The sequence below is a fragment of the Pseudophryne corroboree genome, chromosome 8 (assembly GCF_028390025.1).
Source record: "Pseudophryne corroboree isolate aPseCor3 chromosome 8, aPseCor3.hap2, whole genome shotgun sequence".
Taxonomy (NCBI): Eukaryota; Metazoa; Chordata; class Amphibia; order Anura; family Myobatrachidae; genus Pseudophryne; species Pseudophryne corroboree.
In genome coordinates, this window is record NC_086451.1 from 135,805,011 (window position 1) to 135,831,262 (window position 26,252).

General features: G+C 42.2%; 1 protein-coding gene across 4 annotated transcripts in view; it reads left to right on the forward strand.

Annotated features, from left to right (window-relative positions):
* The window catches only part of DRP2 (dystrophin related protein 2), a 253,788-nt gene that overhangs the window by 116,405 nt on the left and 111,131 nt on the right, over positions 1-26,252 (forward strand). For all 4 annotated transcript variants that reach the window (XM_063936948.1, XM_063936945.1, XM_063936946.1 and 1 more), the window contains 9 exons: positions 7,826-7,982; positions 10,720-10,843; positions 12,186-12,454; positions 16,036-16,182; positions 20,336-20,414; positions 21,756-21,816; positions 22,033-22,094; positions 22,367-22,441; positions 25,228-25,429. In XM_063936948.1, the coding sequence (XP_063793018.1) occupies positions 7,826-7,982; positions 10,720-10,843; positions 12,186-12,454; positions 16,036-16,182; positions 20,336-20,414; positions 21,756-21,816; positions 22,033-22,094; positions 22,367-22,441; positions 25,228-25,429 (1,176 nt within the window). The remainder of the gene's footprint in view (positions 1-7,825; positions 7,983-10,719; positions 10,844-12,185; positions 12,455-16,035; positions 16,183-20,335; positions 20,415-21,755; positions 21,817-22,032; positions 22,095-22,366; positions 22,442-25,227; positions 25,430-26,252) is intronic.

Below are 26,252 nucleotides of genomic sequence, written 5' to 3' on the forward strand. Positions count from 1 at the left end.
CAAATATCACTAAGATGTTTATGCAGTATCAAGCTACAAAGGGTAAAAAAGAGAGGGGGGGGCACTAAATTTATCAGGTACAGTCCTTTCGGCCCAATAAGGGCAAGCGGGTTAAAGGCGCGTCCTTTCTGCCCAGAGGCAGAGGTAGAGGGAAAAAGCTGCAGCATACAGCCAGTTCCCAGGAGCAAAAGTCCTCCCCCGCTTCCTCTAAGTCCACCGCATGACGCTGGGGCTCCACAGGCGGAGCCAGGTACGGTGGGGGCCCATCTCAAAAACTTCAGCAATCAGTGGGCTCACTCACGGGTGGATCCCTGGATCCTTCAAGTAGTATCTCAGGGGTACAAGCTGGAATTCGAGACGTCTCCCCCCCCGCCGTTTCCTCAAATCTGCCTTACCAACAACTCCCTCAGGCAGGGAGGCAGTGTTAGAGGCAATTCACAAGCTGTATTCAGCAGGTGATAGTCAAAGTGCCCCTACTTCAACAAGGACGGGGTTACTATTCCACAATGTTTGTGGTACCGAAACCGGACGGTTCGGTGAGACCCATTTTAAATTTGAAATCCTTGAACACATATATAAAAAAATTCAAGTTCAAGATGGAATCGCTCAGGGCGGTTATTGCAAGCCTGGACGAGGGGGATTACATGGTATCACTGGACATCAAGGATGCTTACCTGCATGTCCCCATTTACCATCCTCACCAGGAGTACCTCAGATTTGTGGTACAGGATTGTCATTACCAATTCCAGACGTTGCCGTTTGGTCTATCCACGGCTCCGAGGGTATTTACCAAGGTAATGGCCGAAATGATGATACTCCTTCGAAAGAAGGGAGTTTTAATTATCCCGTACTTGGACGATCTCCTGATAAAGGCGAGGTCCAGGGAGCAGTTGTTGGTCGGGGTAGCACTATCTCGGGAGGTGCTACAACAGCACGGCTGGATTCTAAATATTCCAAAGTCACAGCTGGTCCCTACGACACGTCTACTGTTCCTGGGGATGGTTCTGGACACAGAACAGAAAAAAGTGTTTCTCCCGGAGGAGAAGGCCAAGGAGCTGTCATCTCTAGTCAGAGGCCTCCTAAAACCAAAACAGGTGTCGGTGCATTACTGCACGCGGATCCTGGGAAAGATGGTAGCTTCCTACGAAGCAATTCCATTCGGCAGGTTCCATGCAAGAACCTTTCAGTGGGACCTGTTGGACAAGTGGTCCGGATCGCATCTTCAGATGGTCTCCAAGGACCATGGTGTCTCTGCTGTGGTGGCTGCAAAGTGCTCATCTTCAAGAGGGCCGCAGATTCGGCATACAGGACTGGGTACTGGTGACCACGGATGCCAGCCTTCGGGGCTGGGGGGCAGTCACACAGGGAAGAAACTTCCAAGGACTATGGTCAAGTCAGGAGACTTCCCTACACATAAATATTCTGGAACTGAGGGCCATTTACAATGCCCTAAGTCAGGCAAAACCCCTGCTTCAAAACCAGCCGGTACTGATCCAGTCAGACAACATCACGGCAGTCGCCCATGTAAACCGACAGGGTGGCACAAGAAGCAGGACGGCGATGGCAGAAGCCACAAGGATTCTCCGATGGGCGGAAAATCACGTGTTAGCACTGTCAGCAGTGTTCATTCCGGGAGTGGACAACTGGGAAGCAGACTTCCTCAGCAGACACGACCTCCACCCGGGAGAGTGGGGACTTCATCCGGAAGTTTTTCAACTGATTGTAAACCGTTGGGAAAAGCCACAGGTGGACATGATGGCGTCCCGCCTAAATAAAAAGCTAGAAAGATATTGCGCCAGGTCGAGAGACCTTCAGGCGATAGCTGTGGACGCTCTAGTGACACCGTGGGTGTACCGGTCGGTTTATGTGTTCCCTCCTCTTCCTCTCATACCAAAGGTACTGAGGATAATAAGGAAAAGAGGAGTAAGAACTATACTCATTGTTCCGGATTGGCCAAGAAGAGCTTGGTACCCGGAACTTCAAGAAATGATCTCAGAGGACCCATGGCCTCTGCCGCTCAGACAGGACCTGCTGCAGCAGGGGCCCTGTCTGTTCCAAGACTTACCGCGGCTGCGTTTGACGGCATGGCGGTTGAACACCGGATCCTGAAGGAAAAGGGCATTCCGGAGGAAGTCATTCCTACGCTGATTAAAGCTAGGAAAGAAGTACCGCAAACCATTATCACCGCATTTGGCGAAAATATGTTGCGTGGTGTGACGCCAGGAAGGCCCCAACGGAGGAATTTCAGCTGGGCCGTTTTCTGCACTTCCTACAGTCAGGGGTGACTATGGGCCTAAAATTGGGTTCCATTAAGGTCCAGATTTCGGCTCTATCGATTTTCTTCCAGAAAGAACTGGCTTCACTACCTGAAGTTCAGACTTTTGTTAAGGGAGTGCTGCATATTCAGCCCCCTTTTGTGCCTCCAGTGGCACCTTGGGATCTCAACGTGGTGTTGGATTTCCTAAAGTCACATTGGTTTGAGCCACTAAAAACCGTGGAATTTAAATATCTCACGTGGAAAGTGGTCATGTTGTTGGCCTTGGCTTCGGCCAGGCGTGTATCAGAATTGGCGGCTTTGTCATGTAAAAGCCCTTATCTGATTTTCCATATGGATAGGGCAGAATTGAGGACTCGTCCCCAGTTTCTCCCTAAGGTGGTATCAGCTTTTCATCTGAACCAACCTATCGTGGTGCCTGCGGCTACTAAAGACTTGGAGGCTTCCAAGTTGTTGGACGTAGTCAGGGCCCTGAAAATCTATGTTTCCAGGACAGCTGGAGTCAGAAAGACTGACTCGCTATTTATCCTGTATGCGCCCAACAAGTTGGGTGCACCTGCTTCAAAGCAGACTATTGCTCGCTGGATCTGTAGTACGATTCAGCTTGCACATTCTGCGGCTGGACTGCCGCATCCTAAATCAGTGAAAGCCCATTCCACAAGGAAGGTGGGCTCTTCTTGGGCGGCTGCCCGAGGGGTCTCGGCTTTACAACTTTGCCGAGCAGCTACTTGGTCGGGGTCAAACACATTTGCTAAATTCTACAAGTTTGACACCCTGGCTGAGGAGGATCTAGAGTTTGCCCATTCGGTGCTGCAGAGTCATCCGCACTCTCCCGCCCATTTGGGAGCTTTGGTATAATCCCCATGGTCCTCACGGAGTCCCAGCATCCACTTAGGACGTCAGAGAAAATAAGAATTTACTCACCGGTAATTCTATTTCTCGTAGTCCGTAGTGGATGCTGGGCGCCCATCCCAAGTGCGGATTGTCTGCAATACTTGTACATAGTTATTGTTTAACTAAAGGGTTATTGTTGAGCCATCTGTTGAGAGGCTCAGTTGTTGTCATACTGGTAACTGGGTATAGTATCACGAGTTATACGGTGTGATTGGTGTGGCTGGTATGAGTCTTACCCGGGATTCAAAATCCTTCCTTATTGTGTCAGCTCTTCCGGGCACAGTATCCTAACTGAGGTCTGGAGGAGGGTCATAGTGGGAGGAGCCAGTGCACACCAGTTAGACCTAAAGCTTTCTTTATAGTTGTGCCCAGTCTCCTGCGGAGCCGCTATTCCCCATGGTCCTTACGGAGTCCCAGCATCCACTACGGACTACGAGAAATAGAATTACCGGTGAGTAAATTCTTATTATAATTATCATAAATTGATAAGTTAGATTAGGTACTCTCTCTTTCTTGTATATATATATATATACACATATGATAGAATATATATCCCAAAACACATCATTACATATTTAAAGAATGTACCAATAAATGATACCTGTTTGTTTACAAATTGGAATATAGATGGAAATTTTTTCAAATGAAGCATGAATTTGGAGCCTATTCTAAAAAGATATTCTCAGGGGCATCACACAGAGCATCTACAAATGGGATCAATACTACTGAGAGGTATGGGAATGTAAGGGGTCAAGACATAAAAAGAACACGCTCACAACTATATAACACTACCAGAGTGCAAAATGGGGTTCATTTGCAGTCAGTGTCCTTATAAACCCACATTCAATTCCACAGATTCATTTATCCCCTCTGGGAATATGAAATTCATCCGGAACATCCAATATACTTCTGTTTGGTGTGGGGGAAGTGTTCTAATCCCAGTAATTATTTAAGACACCTAGGATCTCCATTATGCATGTCACAATAATGCTTGGAAACACTTGTGTTAGAACCTTATTTAGGATGTTTCTACGATGTTCGAGGATGTATTTTCAATGAGCGTGTGGTTCTTCCAATGTACTTCAAATTACATCCACAAGTTAATAGATAGATAATATAGGACCTATCACAATTAATAAGGGTCTTAATGATATAAGGCTTACTCTCACCCTCAATCAGAACTTGTGTCATTCTAGGTTGTGTGTAACCACAGGTTATACACCTGTTTTTTTCCACATTTGTAAAACCCTTTTGTTATTCTGTTCTATAATTTGGTTTCTTAAAAAACTAGGGGCTAGTAGATTTTTCAATGACCTATTTTTCCGGAAAATAAACTGTGGTTTACACGGTAACACGTTTCTGAGTATGTTGTCTTGTTTACGAATATTGTAATTCTTAGTAATGGTTTTCTTGATTTGTGTACATTGTGTATATGTGGAAATTAATGCGAGATCTATCTCAGTGTCCCGACTAGTTGTTCTACTTTTGTTTGGAATCAAAAGATCATCCCTGTTCAGTTTTTTTACCTGGTCAAATGCATTTTTCACTAGCTTCTCGAGATAACCTTGATTCAAAAAGGATGTTATCATTTAATCCGCTTGTCTTATAAAGGAGTCCATTGTGGTGCAGTTTCTGCTAAGTCGCATCAATTGGCCCTTTCGGTATATTCTTAATCCATGGCGGGTATGCGCACTATTAAAATGTAGGTATGAGCCTGTACCAACTTCTTTTACATAATTGGAAGTAAATACAGTATTAGATTTTGCCTCCAGGGATAAATCCAGGAAGTTCATTCGTACCGGGTTAAATTGATATATGAACTGAAGATTGTAGGAATTAGAGTTGAGATAAGTGACAAAAGAGTGAGCAGAGTTGTGATCCCCATCCCAAATAATAAAAAGATCATCGATATAATGGCCATAGAGGACCAGGTGTGTGCCAAAATCGCCCCCCCCCCCCTCCCCCCTCCAACATGAGTTGGTCTTCGACCTGACCCATGTATAGGTTGGTATAACTCAGCGCAAACCTGGTCCACATGGCCGTTCCCATCACCTGTAGGTCGACAGTGTCCTGGAAAATAAAATAGTTGTGTTTGAGAATGAAAGAAATAGAATCCAATATGAAGTCCTTCCTATCCATCACTAAGTAATTTGTTTGAAATGACTTTCAAACCTAGATCATGTGGAATATTTGTGTATAGGCTCTGGACATCCAGAGTTAAAAGTGCATATGTATCTTTCCATGTAAAATCCTTAATAAGATTAAGAAAATGGGTAGTGTATTTGATATGGGACTTTAACAGGGAGACACGGGATGTAGGAAGGAGTCAACATAATGTGAAAGATTAGAAGTTAAAAAATTTAAACCAGATATAATGGGTTGCCCGGGAGGTGAAGTGAGAGATTTGTGTATCTTGGGGAGGGGATAATAGATAGGTCCTGTGGGATAGGGAGAAAAAAGGAAGCAAAATTCATCCCTGGAAATAAACCCATCGGCAACTGCCTGCTCCAAAAGACCTCAGTTCCATAATATAGGGCTGTGTAGGGTCCCTAGGAAGAATCTGATAAAATTCTGTATTATTCAGCTGTCTGTTTGCTTCTAAAATATGGTCAGACTTATTCTGAATATCAAGGCCCTCTCCTTTATCGGCCTCATTAATTCTAATTGTAGAATCTTTTGTTAAATTAGAAGCGCCTTCCACTCCTACTTTTTCAGATTCTTCCTACCAGGTACTCGTGTTTCACACATTTTTTTTAAATCCTCTAATGTGGTTTTATAAAAACTTTCCATACTTGTACCCTTGGACTTAATTGGGTAGAATTCAGGCTTCAATTTGAACCTCTTTCGATCACTATTCACATTATTTTTTGGAGAGTGGGATGTACCAGCGCACTGGGTATATATGATTCGGCGAGCTGCTGCAAAATAGGGGTGACCAACCTATAGATACAAGTATATAGAAATTTTGTAGCGCTCAAAAAACCTTAGGATGTATTTAGGAACCTTATGAAGGAAAAAGAGTGACGTATAAAATGCAAATGCTTTATTTTCTTGTAACACACTAGTAAAAAATATTGTAAAATAAAGATAGAATAAATGAAAAAAATGTGGATTAAAGAAAATACAGCAAAATATATATAAATTCGTATTAGTCAGCAAGCACTATTTTGTGCATTGATTGTACTGGTTAGTCCACTGTTTCTATGGTGCAGCGGTAAATAAAATCTGTCATAAGATATTTGTGATGCCTTATTCCTCTGTAGGACAGTGGATATAGAGTTTGGCTGGTATTTGTGCTATATGACAGATTAGAAGCGCCTTCCTCTCCCACTTATTCAGATTGTTCCTACCAGGTACTCGTGTATCACACATTTTTTTTAAATCATCTAATGTGGTTTTATAAAAACTTTCCATACTTGTACCCTTGGACTTAATTGGGTAGAATTCAGACTTCAATTTAAACCTCTTTCGATCACTATTCACATCATATATAGGTTGAGTTTTGGTGGGGAAGGTAGCATTATTTTCTTCCCATAATTCAGTTAGTGCTGCTAAAGCTGGTGCATCATCAACACCTAGAAGGATAGCAGACGCTGAATCTTTATGTTTAAACAGATTTTGTTTAGCAAAATATTTTTTTCTACAAAGTGACCCTTACAAATCTGTTAAGTTCCATGTTGGTTAATGTTTGGTGTTGTTGTAGGAGAGAATTTAAGACCCTTTTTAAGTAGGTGAAGCTCAGTTTCACTTAACTTTTTAGATGAAAGGTTGAAGATGTTTTTTATTTCCATTTTATTTTTAAGAATTTTTACTCTCTTACATTTTTACCTTTTTCCTGTACATTGCTGCGTTCATCTTTTCCTCTATCCTGACTAATCTCCCAGTTCCTGCCGCTGAAATACATCCCCACAGCATGGGGGGAAAAATTTGTAGAAGTGGCCTCACATGGGCAGCACCAGAAGTATACAGTGTAACCATGCCAGCAGCACCACCCCTGACATGTCAACAAACAAAAAATGCCCCACATTCATATTGGCCCGCCGGTAATCTCCCCTGGGAGACCTATGACCGATCTGCACTTGATGCCAGGGCAATTAGTTGTTGCTCATTTCACCTATTACAGCAAAGTGGACAAAGCTATATTCTTTGGGTTTTTGCCTTCTTTTGTTGAGTTTGAATAAGTGTTGGATTCAGTGTATGCTGTATATACCTTTTACAACTTGAAACAATTATGCACTTATTGCTATAATTATATAATGCCAATTGCACTAGCAGAAGGAAAGGAAGAAGTTCATGATATTGGAGGACATATAACAGATTCCAGCCTTCTGATGAGCTGTTTTCTTTCTTAACAAATATTCAAAATTGGTTTGTGAACTGTTTCATTGGGAGCAAATCACTTGGTTTCATTGAGTTATGAAATTTATAGAATTGCTTAATTCAGCTGTACTGAAAACATCATAAAATATTTTGTAGACCTTACATTATATACTTGTGGAGCAATCTTACTCAGGAATAATGACACTATTGACTACCGATATGTCTACGTATCAAACCTGTCATTAGGATTTACTGAGCTGTCTCTTGCTTTTATTTCTTATTCTATAGTGTTCTACAATACCTTTTTCTCTATGATTTTCTCCAATATCACCTCAGGGCTCGCTTGGAAGCATTCTCAGATCCAACTCTCAAGCTGCAGCCACCACTTCAGGAGATCATTGATTGGCTAGGGCAAAAGGATGAAGAGTTGTCATCTCAGCTTCCCCTACGAGGCGATCTCTCCATGGTTCAGCAAGCCAAGGATAAACATCTAGTGAGTAATTTAAATGCAACTTTAGTCCTAATGGAGATTCCATACCTATATGTGCTATTTGAGTAGGTTAAGAAAATGACCAACCAATCCACACCTCTCATGCATCAGTAATGTTTTCCATAATAATAAGATCTAAATAGGAAACTGGTGCTCAGTGTGGGTATTTGTGATCAGACTAATGGACATATTCAATTAGGTGCAAATTTCAGTATTTAGCCTTTTCCCCGTGCTTTAAAACCTCTGGCAATCTGTGGTAACCCACTAATTCCATGTAGAATGTGTAATCTAATTGGGTTTTCTGCATGTTAAAAGCAGAGGGTGCATTTAAATGTGGATTTTTCCTTGAAGCTCCTGTAGCTGCGAGCAAAAAGCCACCAAGGGGCATAGGGGGTCATTCTGAGTTGATCGCTATCTGCCGTTGTTCGCAGCGCAGCGTTCAGGCTAAAAATTGGCATTTTTGCGCATGTGTATGCACCACAATGCGCAGGCGCGTCGTACAGGTACATTGAGCATCGTGAGTTTGCACAGAGTCTGCCGAACGCAGGAAGATTGACATGAAGTGGGCGTTTCTGGGTGTGAACTGGCTGTTTTCAGGGAGTGCTTAGAAAAACGCAGGTGTGGCAGAAAAAAGCAGGCGTGGCTGGGCATTCGCTGAGCAGGTGTGTGACGTCAAAAGCCGCCCCTCCGTCGTTAGAATCAATGCACACGAAGAGTAACTACAGGGCTGGTCTTGCCTTGCACAAAAAGATTTTGCAGGCGCTCTGTTGCACAAGCGTTCGCACTTCTGCAAAGCTAAAATACACTCCCCAATGGGCAGCGACAATGCGTTTGCACGGCTGCTAAAAACTGCTAGCGAGTGATCAACTCGGAATGACCCCCATAGTGCGCAGGGATCTCACAACTAATTGAATCGAGCAGCACCAACAGGCCCAAATTAACAATGGGATGGATGGAGCGGCAGCTCTGGGTACCCCACCAATAAAGGCCTGCCACTACAACATCTGTGACTTCTGTTGCTAAAGGCAGTAAAAAGATTTTCCTTGCTACAACAGCCTTCCAGTGTTTGTCAAAAGACATAACCCCAACCCCGGTTGCCGTGCCCATGGATTACAATGTTACACATGGCTCTGCAGTGAAAGGCTTTATATGCATTAGTGACTCAGTGCCTCCTCCGCATCGTGTGACATCACAAAGGTGCCGCCCCGCCACCACACCCTGAAGCAGCACAGCCACTTTGTGAAGGTGGTCTGGGAGCAGGGTGACTGATAATAACTGGTATGCAGGCTGACTGAAGAGAGAGAGAGAGGTGGCTGGATCGGCACTCACTCAAAGAGAATGAAAGGACCTGCTTGCCCTTGTAGATAAATACAAACAACCAGGTGATCTCTCAGCCAGGGAGACAAAACACACGGCACTGCAAAAAATCCTGCAGTGCCGTGTGTTTGTCTCCCAGGCTGGGAGATCACCTGGTTGTTTATATAAGCAAAGGACGTGAGGTGGTGCTCACAGGGTTTAATTATCCAATGAAGTATGAATGCGACTGGCACCTAAAATTTACATCAACGTTTCAATTTTATTTTAAAAACATTCGTCAGGTTTTTAAAATAAAACTGAAACGTTGATGTAAACTTTAGGTGCCAGTCGCCTTCATACTTCATTGGATAATTAAGCCTTGTGAGTGCCACCTCACGTCTTTTGCTTGCATTTTCCACTTGGACAAGTAGATAGGAAGACACCAAGGCCCTACTATATGGTAGGAAGGAGTGCCGACAAATAAATAAATATATATATATATATATATATATATATACACACAGATCATTGCCGGCACTCCTTTCTATATATATATATATATATATATATATATATATATACCGATAGTTGCCGGTACTCCTTCCTGAATATATATGTGTATGTATGTGTGTGTATATATATATATATATATATATATCCACGTATATCGGCACTCAAAAAAATTAAACAATAATACCTTGTTGATCCGGTCCAATCATGGGGCTACAGTGACAAAATACTTCCAGGAAAAGGGATGGCACTCATAGGATTTTTTATAAAGCAAACTGTATTAACTTCACCAATTAATTTCCATCCACACTGGATGCAAATGAATTGGTGAAGTTAATACAGTTCCTATGAGTGCCATCCCTTTTCCTGGATGTGTATATATACATCCCCTTAATGTAACGGTTCGCTTCTATGACAAGTACTCTTCTGGTTTCATACTTTTTCCACTTCTGCAAATTGGACTGAGGGATAATTAATGTCCTTGGCAATTGTCTTGTACCCACGGCCAGATTTGTGCTGCTCTATAATCCTACCTCTCCTTTGATTGATATGCTCTTTCATTATCATTTTGAATGTCTCTATCATGCTACTGGATTTCACAGAGAGGGGGATAATTATTTTTACTAAATAAGTGACAAGAAGTAGCAACAATACAAAATGGCATTAATGTATAGCTGAGATTGCAATTGAAAGGAGTATGAATACTTTATACATCTTATGATTTCTGTTTATCACTTTTATAGTTATTAATATGAACAAAATGTGAACATACTAAGCAAGCAATTACTGGGGGCAGCACCGAGTGCAGAAAATTAATAATACGTGAAACATTGATGATGGCAGACACTGAACCTTCTATAGTCCATGTTGAAGTTCTAAGCTAACCTTTTTATATACCTTTCAGTATTGTTAAATTATCTTGTCCTAAACACAGCTGTTTATGGAAGAGGTGAAGTCGCGAGGTCCATACATATACTCTGTACTTGAGTCTGCTCAAGCCTTCCTTACCCAACATCCTTTCCAAGATGTACAGGAGGACACATCTACCATAGCTAAAGGTTAGTATGGTTAATTGAAGTCTCAAAGATTCATGGCATTTATTCCACCAAAATGACTTGCAAGGACCCTCCTACATCACCACGTCCATCTGGTACAAAATGCTTAGATCCCACATTAATAACTGAGTATACAGTAATACTGTAGTAAGGAATGTGGTAAAATATTGTACCTGGTGACATAATTAGCACTAGCTACCAAATTCAAAGCAGTTTTATTTTATGCCAGTGACCCACGTGTGTTTAATCCTATACCTCATTTCCATGTTCATGTTACTAAATAAATTAATCAGTGTAAATCCAATTAGCCCAACATTTCAGGCTCTGTTTCCCAGTACCAGTTGAATTTTCCTCCGTATGAGTCTGGGGGAGGGGCCAAGTTATACTATCTTCTGCTTTAGGTCCTCTCCATGGAACCACCCAGAAATAGACAGTCCTTCCAGGAGTAGATATTACTGTCAGGCTGGACTTCTTGTGGCATAATTGAGGACCGTAGATGTAATGTCGTTGGTAAGAGAGCTGCCTGTCAGAGCTTAGTGGCAGAAAAGAAAAGTCTGAGTCTAGGACATACTATTAGGAACGAGCCCCACGCCAGACTACTTCATTGTCCAAGGTCTAATTAATAGTCCTTTTTCTTGGGCATCGTGACAAGTGGGTGAGTTGTGGTTCAGACATATTAAGGGTTTAAACATCAGCAATTGGCAGTACGAAACAATCAGTATGCAAAAGGCTGAAAAGTTAAAAAAATAACTGAAAACAGAAGCGATCTATATTTTTGCACATATAGTATGTGCATTTTCCACGATACCAAAAGAGTGAGAATAGAACCTGTGGCAAGTACAGCTCGCCACCGTGCCCGCAGCGTGGCAAGCGCAGCGGGCCCGCAAAGTGCTTCATTACGCTCGCCTCCCCCTGCAGGCATGCTGCTGCTGGGATTCTGCAGTCGGTATGCTGACCGCCGAGATCGACAGCACCAGGAACGCATACCCAATGTGTAACTATTACCAGCAGCACTTCTTGTGGTTCTATATAGACAAAACAACCTCATAGGAAAACTGTATAATACTATATAGTACATACATTGTGGCATTACTTGACTGTAGTGCATTTAGCTTTAAAAAAAAGATGCTTTGTCCCCTCCCAATCCTTATATTATAAATGTTTTCAATTACATTTTTATACGATTCTATTGAAATTTGTATGCGCGAGTATGTAAACTGCAAACATGTCTCTCTATATCAATTTAACCCAGCTGCTAGTTCCTTGATAGTATTACATTACAAACAATTCTCTTAGCCTTGGTTCACAAGTAATTCTTCCCTTTTCTCTTACCAACTGCCTGTAGATGCTTCTCCAAGGAGCCGCTCCCAGACTCTTAGTCGCCTACTTTGGAAGCAAGCAAGTGTGACCAGTGAACTATGGGATAGACTGACTGCGCGTAGTTTAGACCAACACCGCCATCTGGAAAGGACACTGGAACAACTTAGGGAATTGGGAGTTGTAATGAAGGAGGCTGCAGATGCACTGGAACAGGCTGAGAGTGTGCAAACAACTTGGGAACCTATTGGAGACTTGTTCATAGATTCCCTGCCAGAGCACATCCAGGCCACAAAGGTAGTAGACGTAACTGGCAATCATCTTGCCTACTTTTTATATATGATGCGTATAGGCCATAGGTCTGCAAACTCGGTCCTCATTACCCCACACAGAGCATGTTTTGCAGGTCTCCTCACAGAATCACAAGTTAAATAATTAACTCCACCTGCGGACCTTTTAAAATGTGTCTGTGAGTAATTAATACACCTGTGCACCTGCTGGTTACCTGCAAAACATGCACTGTGTGGGGTAATGAGGACCGAGTTTGCAGACCTATGGTATAGACAGTATAAAGTAACAAAGTTGATGTGATATTCATAGTTTCTGAGGTTGAAAAAAGACAATTTGTCCATCAAGTTCAACCTGTTTATGGTCTCCTACACTGTATTATTTTTAGGACTAAAAATATCTATTGTGAATGTCGGCCGTTGTGTTATTTTTTCGCATTTGTTAACTATAGTGCATGATCTACCCACCATAACCCTGTATATCCTTATCAATTAGGAATTTATCTAGCCCATTCTTAAAAGTATTGACCGAGTCCGCCATTACTACTTTCTCAGGCAGGGAATTCCAAACATGTATTGCCTGTACTGTGAAGGAACCTTTTCGCCTCTGTGTGCAAAATCTCCTCTCCTCTAACTTAAGCCAGTGTCCACGTGTCCTCTGTGTCGATCTTATAAAAAACAGATCTTCCACAAGCTCTGTATGTTGTCCCCTTATATATTTTTAAGTGTTAATCATGTCCCCTCTTAATCTCCTCTTTTCCAATGTAAACATGCCTAGCCTAGCAAGCCTTTACTCGTATTCCAGCGTCTCCATCTCCTTTGGTCGCCCGCATCTGTACCTTTTCTAGTTCCAGGATATCCTTTGTGTAGTATGATGCCCAAAATTGTGCACAGTATTCAAGATGTGGCCTCACTAGGGGTTTATATAATGGGAGTATAACACACTCATCCCTTGCATCAGTGCCCCGCTTAGTGCATGCGAATGCCTTGTTTGCCTTTTTTGCTGCATTTCTACTTTGGGTACTGCTGCTAAGTTTATCTACTGTATGTGAACACCTAAGTCTTTTTCCAGTACAGAACCCCCTAATTCTACCCTATTTAGTGTGTTGGTGGTATTTTATTATTTGCTATCAAAGTGCATTACCTTACACTTTTCAGATTTGAACCTCATTTTCCATTTGGCTGCCCATGCTTTCAGTTTAAATAAATTGTTCTGAAGATACTCGGAATCCCCCACCGAATTTATAACCAGACACCGTTTGGTATCGTCTGCAAAAATTGACACCATGCTATATTCACTTCACTTCATCATGTGATTGGGTCTGCTACATGTGTCATTATGTGTTTGGCATCATCATGGCACAACACCTAAACCTTGCATGTATGCAGGCGCTTTTGTGGGAGAAAGGCATGTGTGAGAGCTGGAAGGTTTTCTTAAATTAAGGTCACCTAAATAACAAGCAACTATGGTCCGGGGTTGGTTGGGCTGGGAGGCAGAGCAGCATGTGGCCCCTGGGTTTCAGCTTTGCTGGGACGACTTACCTTACAGAAAGCATGGTTATACCTCATGCAGCTGCATCATACCTGGTGTGATAATGATTCTACAGAGCTCTATTTGTTGTGTGGCTGTGACTATAACTATCTGGTTGGCTGGTGGACTGTCCAGGAGGCAAGAATTAGCAGGAATAAATCATGGGTCAAAAAAAGGAAAAGGAAACTGGAAAAGCAGTTATGTCACACACGGGGTGGGGGCCAACCAGCTCCTACCTGAGAGGGATGCTTCCTAAAGCAGGACATTCCATACTGAATGGAGATCTTCTGCTGGAACTTAATTCCCACCCCAGCTTCAGAAAGGCTGTAAGCAGCAGAAACCTACTCTCCTACAGTACTGCACTTACTGTTATCTGTGTGCGTGAATCAGGTTTGTGGGTTATGCATCATACCAGTGTGTAACGTTACTGAAAGGGCGAGACAAAGATTGCCATTCACAGGCCTGGACAAGGGGCCAGATGAAATTTTTTAGCAGCCAATTTTGCCTTACTGGTTAAACTTTACCAACCCCTGACGATGGTGTACAGCAGGCATGACAAACTCAAAATCCCATCAGGGATGAATAATCAAGTGTTATATGCAGGTAGGGTTACCACCTCATCCCTTTAATTCTGGACACACATTAATTACACAGGTTCTGTGGCTGATTAAGACCAGGTGAAATGGAGTCTTGAAGTCAGCCAGCCACAGAACCTGTGTAATGAATATGTGTCCAGAATTAAAGGGATGAGGTGGCAACCCTAGCTGCGGCAGTAGGGTTGGGTATGCATGACCGGCAGTCAGGAGAGTGCCAGTCACCATACCGACGGCGGGATCCTGGCAGCAGTGTTCTGGTGTGGGGGGGGGGGGGGGGGGAGCAACAAGCTCCTTGCGCTCGCCACAGGTTCTATTCCCACTCTATGGGTGTCGTGGGAATAATCCCTGCTAGTCGGCATGCCGACTGTCGGGATTGTAAGTGGTTGGGATGTAGGGGGAGGTATTGTGACCACTGGTCACATAACTACATCCGATGGAGGTATGCTGGCAGTCTCAATATTCGTGTGCAGTGGTGTGCAGCATTTCTTCCTTGCAGCCAGCGTAATGTTACTGGTGCGATGCTCCTGCTTACAGGTTGAGAAGGCACGCGCGCTAAGAAAAAATGAGGGGGGGGGGGGAGAGAGTACTTTTGTACTGTGCTCACCTCAGAAAAGGAGGGGGGTAATATGGTGCTGCAAGCATAGGTATAGTGACACACTAGGTGGCATCCCACCAGTGTAGCTTACTTACCTGTTTCCCCGGTGCAAGTGTTTCTCCTTTTCTCCTAAGAGTCTGTTGGTTGCGGGAAGAGCTGTAGCTGTTGGATGTAGGTTGCATCTCTTGTGCGTTGCCCTATTTCTTCTCCTGCCCCTAACATGGCTGTGGGTTCGTAACAAGTAACCGGCTGTGAGAGCCGGAGTGCCGGCGTTGGTACAGTGTCTCAGTGGGGTGATTGACCTAGTGGCAGTGTATGCATGGGGAAGGTTCAGGCCACATTCCACTTGGTTTGATTTACTATTGTGGGCCGCAAAACATATGCATTTTGGCCGCAAGTTTGACATAAATGGTGTACAGTAAGGGCTCATTCACACTGCTTAATTGTAAATACTGTATGCTTTTTGTGTGCTAAAAGACACTTAATTGTTTATTAACATATAGAAGAGTAAAGTGTGTATCCAATGCTGACCTTGATCAATATCAGTAACATGCTAAATATTATGATAAATTACATAAAAGCGATTTTTGACAAAATGACACTTATTGGTCACTGTAGAAAACAAAATGGCAACCAGGAAATCTTGATGTCATCTAAAACACATCTACAATTTTTCATATTAACAAAGTTAGTAAAAAAAAAAAGCAGCAAAAAACACACATTAAAATGGGACAGAAAACCACATGTGAATTTTGAACTGTATTAAATTATGTGAACTAGTTATAAGAAGAAAGGAGATGTACAGCATTTGTCAATCTGATGAAATGTCTTATTTTTTATAATAAATGTATTAATGATTTATTCTTCAGCTCTTCAAGGAGGAGATGTCTCCTATAATGGACACAATCAAGATGACAAATGACCTTGCTCATCAGCTGGCACTTTGTGATGTTCACCTGTCTATGGAGAATGCACGTGAGCTTGAGCAAATTAATAACCGTTGGAAACAGCTACAGGTATATATTAACATAAATTACAAATTGTAATAATACAGACATAATGGAGCAAAACAACACTAATCCGAATGATTGCCTCCGTTTACATAAAGGTAGAAGAAATAAGAAATAGCATTGTCTATAAGAATACTGTATTTTGAGTGGCTTTTAGAAAAATACAGAGCAGGGGAAAATATGACCAGAATCAAAGGACAAAATGGTTATTTCTTTTTTTTTTCTTTTCTTTTTTTTTTATAAAGTGTTTACATTTTTATATGATACGCAAACTGATATACACAAAAGTAGGTGGAAGGGCACAGGGCACACCATCAACAAAAATCACATAAATATGTAAATAAAGAACAATCATAATGCAAAAATAAGCAATAGTGAAACAGATGACATGGACAAGCATTCTGTATGTCGTGAAGGGTAGAAGTTATCAAAACTACCCATGTGTAACAAAGTACAGGGAAGAGAGGTAGGGGGGGGGAGTTTAGTAGAAAGAAAGAGACCAAGTCTGGGTACTCAGTATGCAGCAGTGAAGAAGAATGAGAGAACTTTGTCAAAGAAAATAGTGGTAGAGAGAAGCCCTAAGTTAAAGCAAGAGATCTGAAGTGCCTGAAGGAAGGGCTTCTTCAGGCATACCTATTATAGATAAACCAATTACACAAAACCGGAAAAACATTCTGAGAAGCAAATAAGGAGAGATTTTATACATGTGTGCCAAGTGCCAAATTTTATTCAGTAGTTATTGGCAGGAAGGAGGGTCTGGACATTTCCAATGGCCAGGAATCTAGCCGCATTCAGAATTTGCATAGATTGCTTTCCAGCCTATTTATCCAGTCCTTCCAGTGGGCAGCCAAGTAGAAAAGACCAAGGAGACTTGGATATTGATATTTTAAGAACTTAAGAAAGGAGATGAGCAACCCCATCGGCAAAATTGAGCTCTCTCTGAGCAAGACCACTTGATATGCTAGAAGGAAACCACACCGCCTTATTAATTTTAACACTGATTTGAGGCGCAGCTGTACATTTTCCTAATCAAGTGGGTACTAGATTCCACCTATAATAGCTTTTGTACATTATGCGTTCTTCTAATCCAAGGTGGAAATCGAAGTCCTAGAGATCCTTTCTCTCAGCACCGACCAAGTGTCTTCATCTGGTGGACTTTCCAAGTCTTTCTCCCACTGACGTTCATGTTGTGGTGTGATGGCCTGCTTAGTATTGAGTAGCAGGTTATAGAGGATAGAGATACGTATCTTCAGGAGAGAATTATTTAGGCATAGAATCTCAAGGGGAGGCAAAAATTGATTAATGGATAGTCTATAAAGTGTCATACTTGAAGGTAAGCAAAAAGGCTACTAGTGGGTATCCCAAATTTGATCTGTAATGAACTCAGAGGAGCACATCAGCCAGAGGTGAGGAGATCAGACACCACCCTGACACCTCCTTCAATCCACAAGAAGATGTGAGTTTGACAGAAATCTGGGGGGAAAGCTGGAGAAGGGGGAGTGACAGAAGAGGTCTCATATTGGGTTTTGCAGTAGTCCTAAAAAGAACATGAAAAAGCAATGACAGGGTTAGATCTTGCAGATTCTGGCCTAACAGGTGCTAAAACACAAGCAATGGAGGATATATAGGACACATTGCAGGAGCTAGCTTCTATGTTAAACCAGCGGGGGACACACGAGGTTGCAAACCAGGTTACAGCGTGGCTTAAATGGGTAGCAATATAGTAAAGATGAATATTGGGGAATTTCTTCCTGCCATTCGTAGAGTTAAAAAGCTAATGCGTGGTTGTTTGCGTCTTTATACAAACTGAACAAACCATCTAGGCAACTGTAACAATGTAGAGGTTGGAACTTTGATAGGGAGGGCCTGAAGAAGAGTAATCTAGGCATAAGATTCATCTTAATCACCACTATCCTACCCAACCAAGAAATAATTAAGTCCCGTCACCAAGAAGGTATAGTTTGATCACTTGAAGAAGGAGTGGGGGGGAAGGGGGGATTGCAGTGTATAGAGATTTGTATCGACTAGCTATGTACACCCCTAAATATTGGAGTTTAGAGGTGCGTCAGATAAAGTTATAATTGTGGTGCAGGAGATTCAAGACTGCAAGTGGTGTAGGCACTGGCGTGCGCAGCACATTTTATTAGGGGGTGCACCGTCGGAGGGGTGTGTCTAGCACCGCCTTTTGGGCGTGTCTAGCACCATCTATTGATGGTCAACGCATAAAAAATTTCCACCTTTATACCAATCCTAATAAAGCAGATACATTGTCAGATGTTGTGGTGTGCACCAAACAAACACCCCTGATGGCACTCACTGCAATTACAGTGCTCCTCCTCAGCCTGGTCTGGCTCCCCCTCTCTTTCCCCTGCAAGCTGCAGCAGCTTACTTACAAGTCAGTCACTCACTGACAGTCGCAGACTAGTACTGCTGCTGCTGGAAAAACGAGTGACCTGTCAATGCTGCTGCCGGCCGCCTGCCAGTATTGAATTTGTCTTCCTAAGAGGAATGCTGGCTGCATGCTGCTCCTCATCAGTGGCTGGCGTTGGCATAGAATAGAAGGATTGAGGTGGGCGTGTAGCGGGTGTGACGGGTGGGCATGTGAGCAGCATGACGAAATCATGTCACATCACGCTGTTTTTGTACATGGTGGTGGAGCTGGGAATTTGAAAGCCGGTGGAAGTGGCACCCTTGATTAACCCAGGTATCCGGTCTGTAATGCAGTCCTGACAGGGTGCAGCACAGAGGGGACAGTAATCAGCCTGCTCGGCGATCCCTGCATCAGGCATGTGAGATTGGGGTGCCAGACATTAGGGGGTGCCTGTGCGCACCAGGCACCCCCCCTGCGCACACCTATGGGTGTAGGGCAAATGTAAGACATTCGGTCTTGGTTTACTTTATAGCAAGAAAAAGTGCCACATACAGCCAAGGAGCATGGGTAATAGACGTATGTGTAGAAGTTACCCTTTAATATCTTGGTCAAGATTAATGTGATCAGCCAGCGGCTCTATGACCATAGAAAAAATATCAGGGGCGATAAAGGGTACCCTTTCTGGTGTCATGTGCTACTGGAAAGGAACGGGATAAAAGCTCATTCACCAAGAACCCGACTCAGGTAGCTGAGTATAGGCAATACCCTGGAGAAACTCATCATTGAGACCAAATGTATACAAAGTTTGCATCATGAATGGCCAACTAATTCGGTCAAAGGCCTTCTCCTTATCTAGGGAAAGCACTAAGGCCAGGTGCATTTGGCATTAATAGAGTTAATAGGGCTGGCCATCTGTCTGGTATTATCCCTGGCCTGTCTACCACAGATATAATCAACCTTGCTCATAATGAATAAAAGAATGGCGGTGCACTCTCCAAACATTACTAATCAGAATACTTTTTTACTTATCGAACATCCTCTAACACTTTACTTGCGATCTCTCACTAGTGTGGTGCCTTGGGGCGGTACTGGTTGAGTTGCCAGGGGGGTGCCCCATGCGCTCGGCCTGAAACTTTAGAATGATTGGGACCTACCTAATGATGAGGTGACATGGGTAGGCACATACTTTTTGCCAACATTATTTTATGTGCTGTTAAATTGCAAATTGTATGCAGTCTTGCCCCCCCCCCCCCCCCCCCCCGCCCATATATAATCTAGTGGTTGTAATGAACCAAGATAGGTAGTATTCAGGTGTTTTGCAAGGATTTGTGCATAAATCTGGGAAACAGTGGTTCTTGCTATATTGTTGAAATGTTACAACCTCTGGAAAAATATTGTTTGCTGACCACTCCACTTGGTTGTCCTCCCCTGTCCTCTCTTCCTCTGCTCTCTCCAGCAGACGACCATATTTAAAAAATAAAAAGAAGTTATCTAATGCTAGTGTGCTCTTCATTATTAACAATGTTTATAAAACCAGAACACTAGTGAAAAGATCATCTGCTTCATTAAATGTTTAGAGTGAGAACCATCTGACGAGACAGTTTACATTTCAGGATGTTTTTGCTGCCTTGCAGTTCAGTTGTTTGGATATTTGTGTGTAATTAGGTAAAATTATCAGTCACTGTTATCTCATATTTTTATTCCATATGATAAGCAAAGAAGTGTCTGAAATGTTGTTGGCTATAATGTTGTCAGAATGCATTTACTTACACACGATTTTCTGTGTAGACTTCTGTGGGAGAACGTCTGCGGCAGCTGCAGGATGCTCATCGTGACTTTGGACCCGAGTCTCAGCATTTCCTGTCTTGTGAGTTTCTCCATTTATTCCATTGAACTATTTGTGCTATATGGTCTAAGAGGTTATTAAACTCTGCAAAGTGTACTTATTGAGCTTTTAAAGTAAGGAAGGTAAGGGCAGACAGTCTGTTGTATTCATATTGATTAGAGGGTTTTTAAGGAATAAAGGAAGATTGGGCATTACTGTCACAGCAAAGATTGGGTGGAAATAGTGTACAGTACTGGCCATCATTTTTTGGGGGCTTTTTTTTACTGCACACAACTAGACTATCCCTTAGAACTGTGCTCACCCGAACTGCCTCCTTCCTCTATTTTGGCATTCCGACCGCCGGCATTTCCCCCGGCTTTCGGGATTCTGGGGTCAGCTGGTATATTAACGGCATCCCATATTTACAACTATCTGGAATTCGGGATGCGGCTGCAATGTGTGAGCCCGCACAGTTGCAATGCAGCCACAGCATATGCGCAGTTTGCCGCAGCAGGCAAACTGCGCTGTGGGCCGCATCAGCGGCAAACTCAGAATCAGCCCCTTAATGCGGAGTTATAAGTGACTAGCAAAATGTTATAGCTGCTACGCAACCTATTTCATGGCTAATTGAATTTGGCCCTTGTAGACTTGTGGCAATCCAGGACCCATCTGCCCTTTTGGAGTTTCATTTGAATTCCTATAATACTGAGACATCTAGAATGCTTGCAAAAAAAACAAAACAGATGGCATTAGCCTAAAATTGCCTATGGGCTACTAGATCCCAGATCCTTTTGAAGAGGGAAAGAGGGATCCTTTGGATCCCTCTCTATCAGCCCCCAGTGAAATATATGCTGTCCAACGATCGCACTTGCGCAGTACGTGCTCTGAGGCTGAACTAGGAAGAGCACATATCCCGGCAAGAACTTGTTAATAAATTCCCCTGAAAATATTAATTTCCATGTTGAAAAGTTAGACATTAAAAACGTATCACATTCGCATTAGATATGTGGATGGTCTATTTCTAAGTACTCCAAGGTTATCTTAGTTGACGCATTACACCATCTGGTAGTATTTAACTGCTAACTCAGATGTATGCAGTCAGCATATTTTTGTACATCAGCTGTCATGGAATATATGTCAGATTATCTATGTCTTCATGTCAGGGACAGATACACAACATTGGATATTTGTATATTTCATAGCTAATGTATTGTGTTTCCAAGTCTGTTACGTAAGCCAGGGGAGACTGATACGTTCAGAGACATAAAGGTATGCTAGGATAGGTTAATATAAGATTAATTAAATTCAGAGTCATCAATGACACTGTTATAAGGAAGACACATGTAAGAAATTAGAACTAAGAATCACATGTATGTGTTTCAGCATCAGTACAGGTGCCTTGGGAAAGAGCAATATCCCCCAACAAGGTTCCCTATTACATCAAGTGAGTGTCAAATATTTTCATTTATTTTCTTTATCTTGGTTCAACGTCTTCCTGTCTCCATGTTTTCCATTACTTTCTGATAATCTGCCTCTTGCATCTTTAGTTTGTCCCTTTTCTTACTATTAAGCCCTAGTTCCCTCCTTTTTTCATTTTCTGTTCCAGGCGTATTAAATCTGTTTAGTCTCTAATTTATACTGTTTGTTCTCCTTCATGTAGTCACCAGGCCCAAACAACTTGCTGGGATCATCCAAAAATGACAGAGCTGTATCAGGCGCTGGGTGAGATTATTCTTCAACTTTACCCACTGTTACCTGGCTTGCATGTTCTGGCCAGTTCTGAATACACACAATTTTCACATATGTTGTAAATTCACTAGTTCTTTTCATGAGCAGTATAACCAGGTTCTGCATTGGAAGATCAAATCATTATTAATGAATGCCCGAGGAAAATGGTTATTATACCCAAATTCTGCTCAAACATTTAACAGATACAGTACAGTAATGACATTCTATGTGTTAAGTAATATGTGTCTTTACTTTTGCACTTTCAGGAGATTTAAACAACATAAAATTTTCTGCCTATCGGACAGCAATGAAACTGCGCAGAGTGCAAAAAGCTCTAAGATGTGAGCAGTAGATGCTTTTAAGAGTGCAAAAATGGGTGATGTATATTAGTGGAATTGGGAGATTTTGCATTCCTAAATGTGGGAGAATTAGATATTAATGTTTTAGATTAAAGTAATTTATTAAATGTAGGACCTGTGCGAATTGTATTGAAATAAACCATAAAATTATATATATATATATATATATATATATATATATATATGTGTGTGTATATATATATATATATATATATATATAAAATGACATACGTAATGCCGACTGTCAGTATCCCAACAGCGGCATATAGCCCAGCAGAGTGCCAACAGCGGGGCGAGCTGGTTCTATTCCAACTCTATGGGTGTCGTGGACACCCACCGCTGGGATCCTGACAGCCAGCAAATGTAACTGATCCATATATATATATATATATATATATGCTACTATACTTGTCAACATTTTAATATATTACTCAAGGTCGCTCTGAACTCAGTGTTACCATGTATTACAATGCAATTTTTTTTTTACATTTTAAATATTCTTTTATAAAAATTATGTTTGAGTCTGAAAGAATAGTTATAAACAATGACATTTACATTCAATTTACAGATTACAAACAAATTGAATTGTATAGTTTCTTAATACTGAAAATCGGGGACCAGTGACAAATACTATCATAGACTAATCTTTGAAACCGGACAGTGTTTCTAAAAATGTGTCACATTTAGAAACTGTATTTATTATTATCTGCTATAAAATAAATGACAACTTACTTTGGTAGTGTAAAATAAAATGATTTACAGCAGATCAAGCAAATTATGAAATGCAAAAAATGGTCTTTTCTATAAGACATTAAAATTGTGAAAAACATTAAGGTGTTATACACCTCATTATAGGATCTATTCATCATTATATGGCTCCTGATGATTAGGTATCCAACTTCAGCGGTGGATACTTATCACAGGAGTAATTCAACCCACGATCAGTAATACTACCTACCACTTTAGTTGCAGTGTTACTTACCTTTCCGTTGCCAACTTTTATGCATGTGTGACCTGGGGTCACGCATGCGCAGAGCTGCTGCCCAGACAGTGAGAATCGCTCAGATTCCTCATTGCATGCCCAGAACTCCTTCCCATAGGAAGAAGCAGGGCTTCGAAAAACAAGTACTTTCTGAAGATGGGGTTTGTCTTAGTAGGCAAACTCCAAAAGTTTTCAGAGTTTGCTGAATATTAGGTGGTCCTTTCGGACTCCTACTGATGAATGGACTGTTACATAAAATATGTGGAAACTAGCATTTCAGCATGTGTAATGGGCCATTTAGTGATGATAAATAGGCCCATTTAAGAGCTCTACAAAAAAACTCAAGTGTGGCCTATTATTATATTTTATATATGAGGTGAAAGAAGAGTTTATCAGCGCTCAACTAGGGGAACACAACTAGCAAGAAGTTTATCAAGTAGACTAATACAATTGATGTGGCAATTTCACATAGATACTTAGGGGCTAATTCAGGTTGGATCGCAAATCGCGATCCAAACGGAATTTTTACGATCGCCCATCCTGCGCATGCACCCGCACTTTCTGATGGGGGGGGGGGGGGGGGCAGAAAATTCGATCACCTCTGCCTGTCAATCACATAGAGGGTTCGCGGGGCTGGGTGGGGAGGGTAACGCTCCATTTCCAGGGAGGAGATGGAGCGCTGCGGGGACGGGCCATCCCAAATGGTGGCGGAGTTGGCCGAGCGGGGACGTGATCACGGCGGCTGCGTGACCTCACGCACAGCTGCCGTGATCAGGGAGAAGGCGGCGGGTCTCCTGCGGGCACAGCTATGCTGCGCCGGCACAAGGCTTCCAGTATTTCTGCAAACAAGTAGAAATTGCAATCACTCACAATTTCTGCTTGTTGAGTGGGGGGTAGGCTCCAATCAGAATGCTGGGCGGCCCCCCATCATGATAGGAAAAGGATAGCAAATTCTGCTGATTAGCAGAATTTGCTATCCTTACTGAATTAGCCCCTTTAATTACAGCGTGCAATTACCATAAGTAGGTAGAGAAGACAAAGGAGAAAGGGCCCTGCTCGCATGTACTTACAATCTATAGAGGATGTGAATGAGAATTCACATTAGTGATAGCCATTGATGGGTTAACCATCATTGGCCACCATCGCTGGTACCATTGGTGATTAACATCAATGGCATAAAACCATCAACAGGGAACCATAGATGGTTTTCACCCAATGATGGAAATCTGTGTTCTGGGGTTGGGTCTTAGCAGGCTACTGGAGGTAGAGGGGCTATGCTCTGTTCAACCGTTGCTCCTCCCAGTCATCGATCTGATGGTTCTCTGCTATCAATGTCAAAACCATCAACCATTGGTAGTAAACCATTGTTTGTTGTTAAATGTCAGTGGTCGATGGCCACCACTTCTTTACATAATAAAATGGGTTTAGTGAGAATGCTGTATTCAGAGTAGTTAAGTGTGTCATTTTTGGGACTGATGTAATTATGAAAGTAATGTACAAGATAAAAATGGATACTGCTTTTAATTTGTTTACAAATCTCTTTACTTCTCTGTTTATATATCCTACCCTTCCTTTCCTCCTTTTCCTTATATATATCTCAATGCTTCATATTTCTTTCTCAACTTTCCTCAACCACTTTGCTTCTCCATGTCTTTCTGATGTTGTAATCTCACCTGTATGTTTTACTATTTCCCTTATTGTTTCTCACTCTGCCACACCCCATGCCTCAATGCACCTTCTTCACCCTTCGGTTTCCTTCCATTGCCCTTCTGTTAACCTACATCAGTGGACTTAGTCACACTGCCCCTCCTGTCTCAGATATTTAGCTGTGATATCCTGCAGTCTTCAGATCGTTTTCTTGACGTACTTGATGTTATTCGCTGTCTGAGTTCTCTGTATGAGCGATTAGAAGAAGAGCGTGGACTTTTGGTCAATGTTCCATTATGTGTGGACCTAACTCTCAACTGGCTGCTAAACGTCTTTGATGGGTAGGCATCTCCATAAACCTTATATAGTAAAAACACCACAAGCTTTATAGTATCACTAAGTATATATATATATATATATATATTTATTCGCAAAGTATATTGCAGTCCCACAAAGATGATTTAATGATACAGACAGTGTAAATATGAAGGAAATAAGTACTGTATCTACCTGATGTATAGCTATTGGGCATATCACAAATCTTCCCAGTAACGGAAAATGACTGTTGGTTTCACATAGGCACTTTTTTCTGCTGGTAAACCACAAGCGTTTATATCAGGGCAATAATTAGGGGTGTGTGAGTGATGCCACCGTGTAGGGCCCTAGGGGGTAGCACGATCGCTTACCTTCTGGAGTCCCACAGAAGTGACACTGCAGTGCGGACACAAATCACTTGGAAAATGGCCTTCACTGCCATTTCCAAGTGATGTAAATACACACTAGATATGTCCCCGGGAACAAGGCGCAGGCACCAAGTTCCCAGAGACTGCAATCGCTGCTCCTGCAGTGATCCAGTCTGAATTACCCCCAAGATCTTTATGAAAGACTTTAGTGAATTGTTTACAGTGCTACTTAAACATACCCTAATCTGTTTATGACTGCTGCAATTAGATGAAGCAGCTACCCACTTCCAGTCACTGCTAGTTGGCAGGAGGTGGCTAAGATCGAGTGGTTAGTGGCGATTCAGTGGAACTTGATTTTATTGGTTGGTGAGGAGTTTAAGCAAATCTTAAGACAGAGTGGGAAATCGATTTATAGGATAATGTATATTAAATCCTTCAATGCAAGCAAAAACACCATCATTTTAGGAATGAGGTTTTAGGG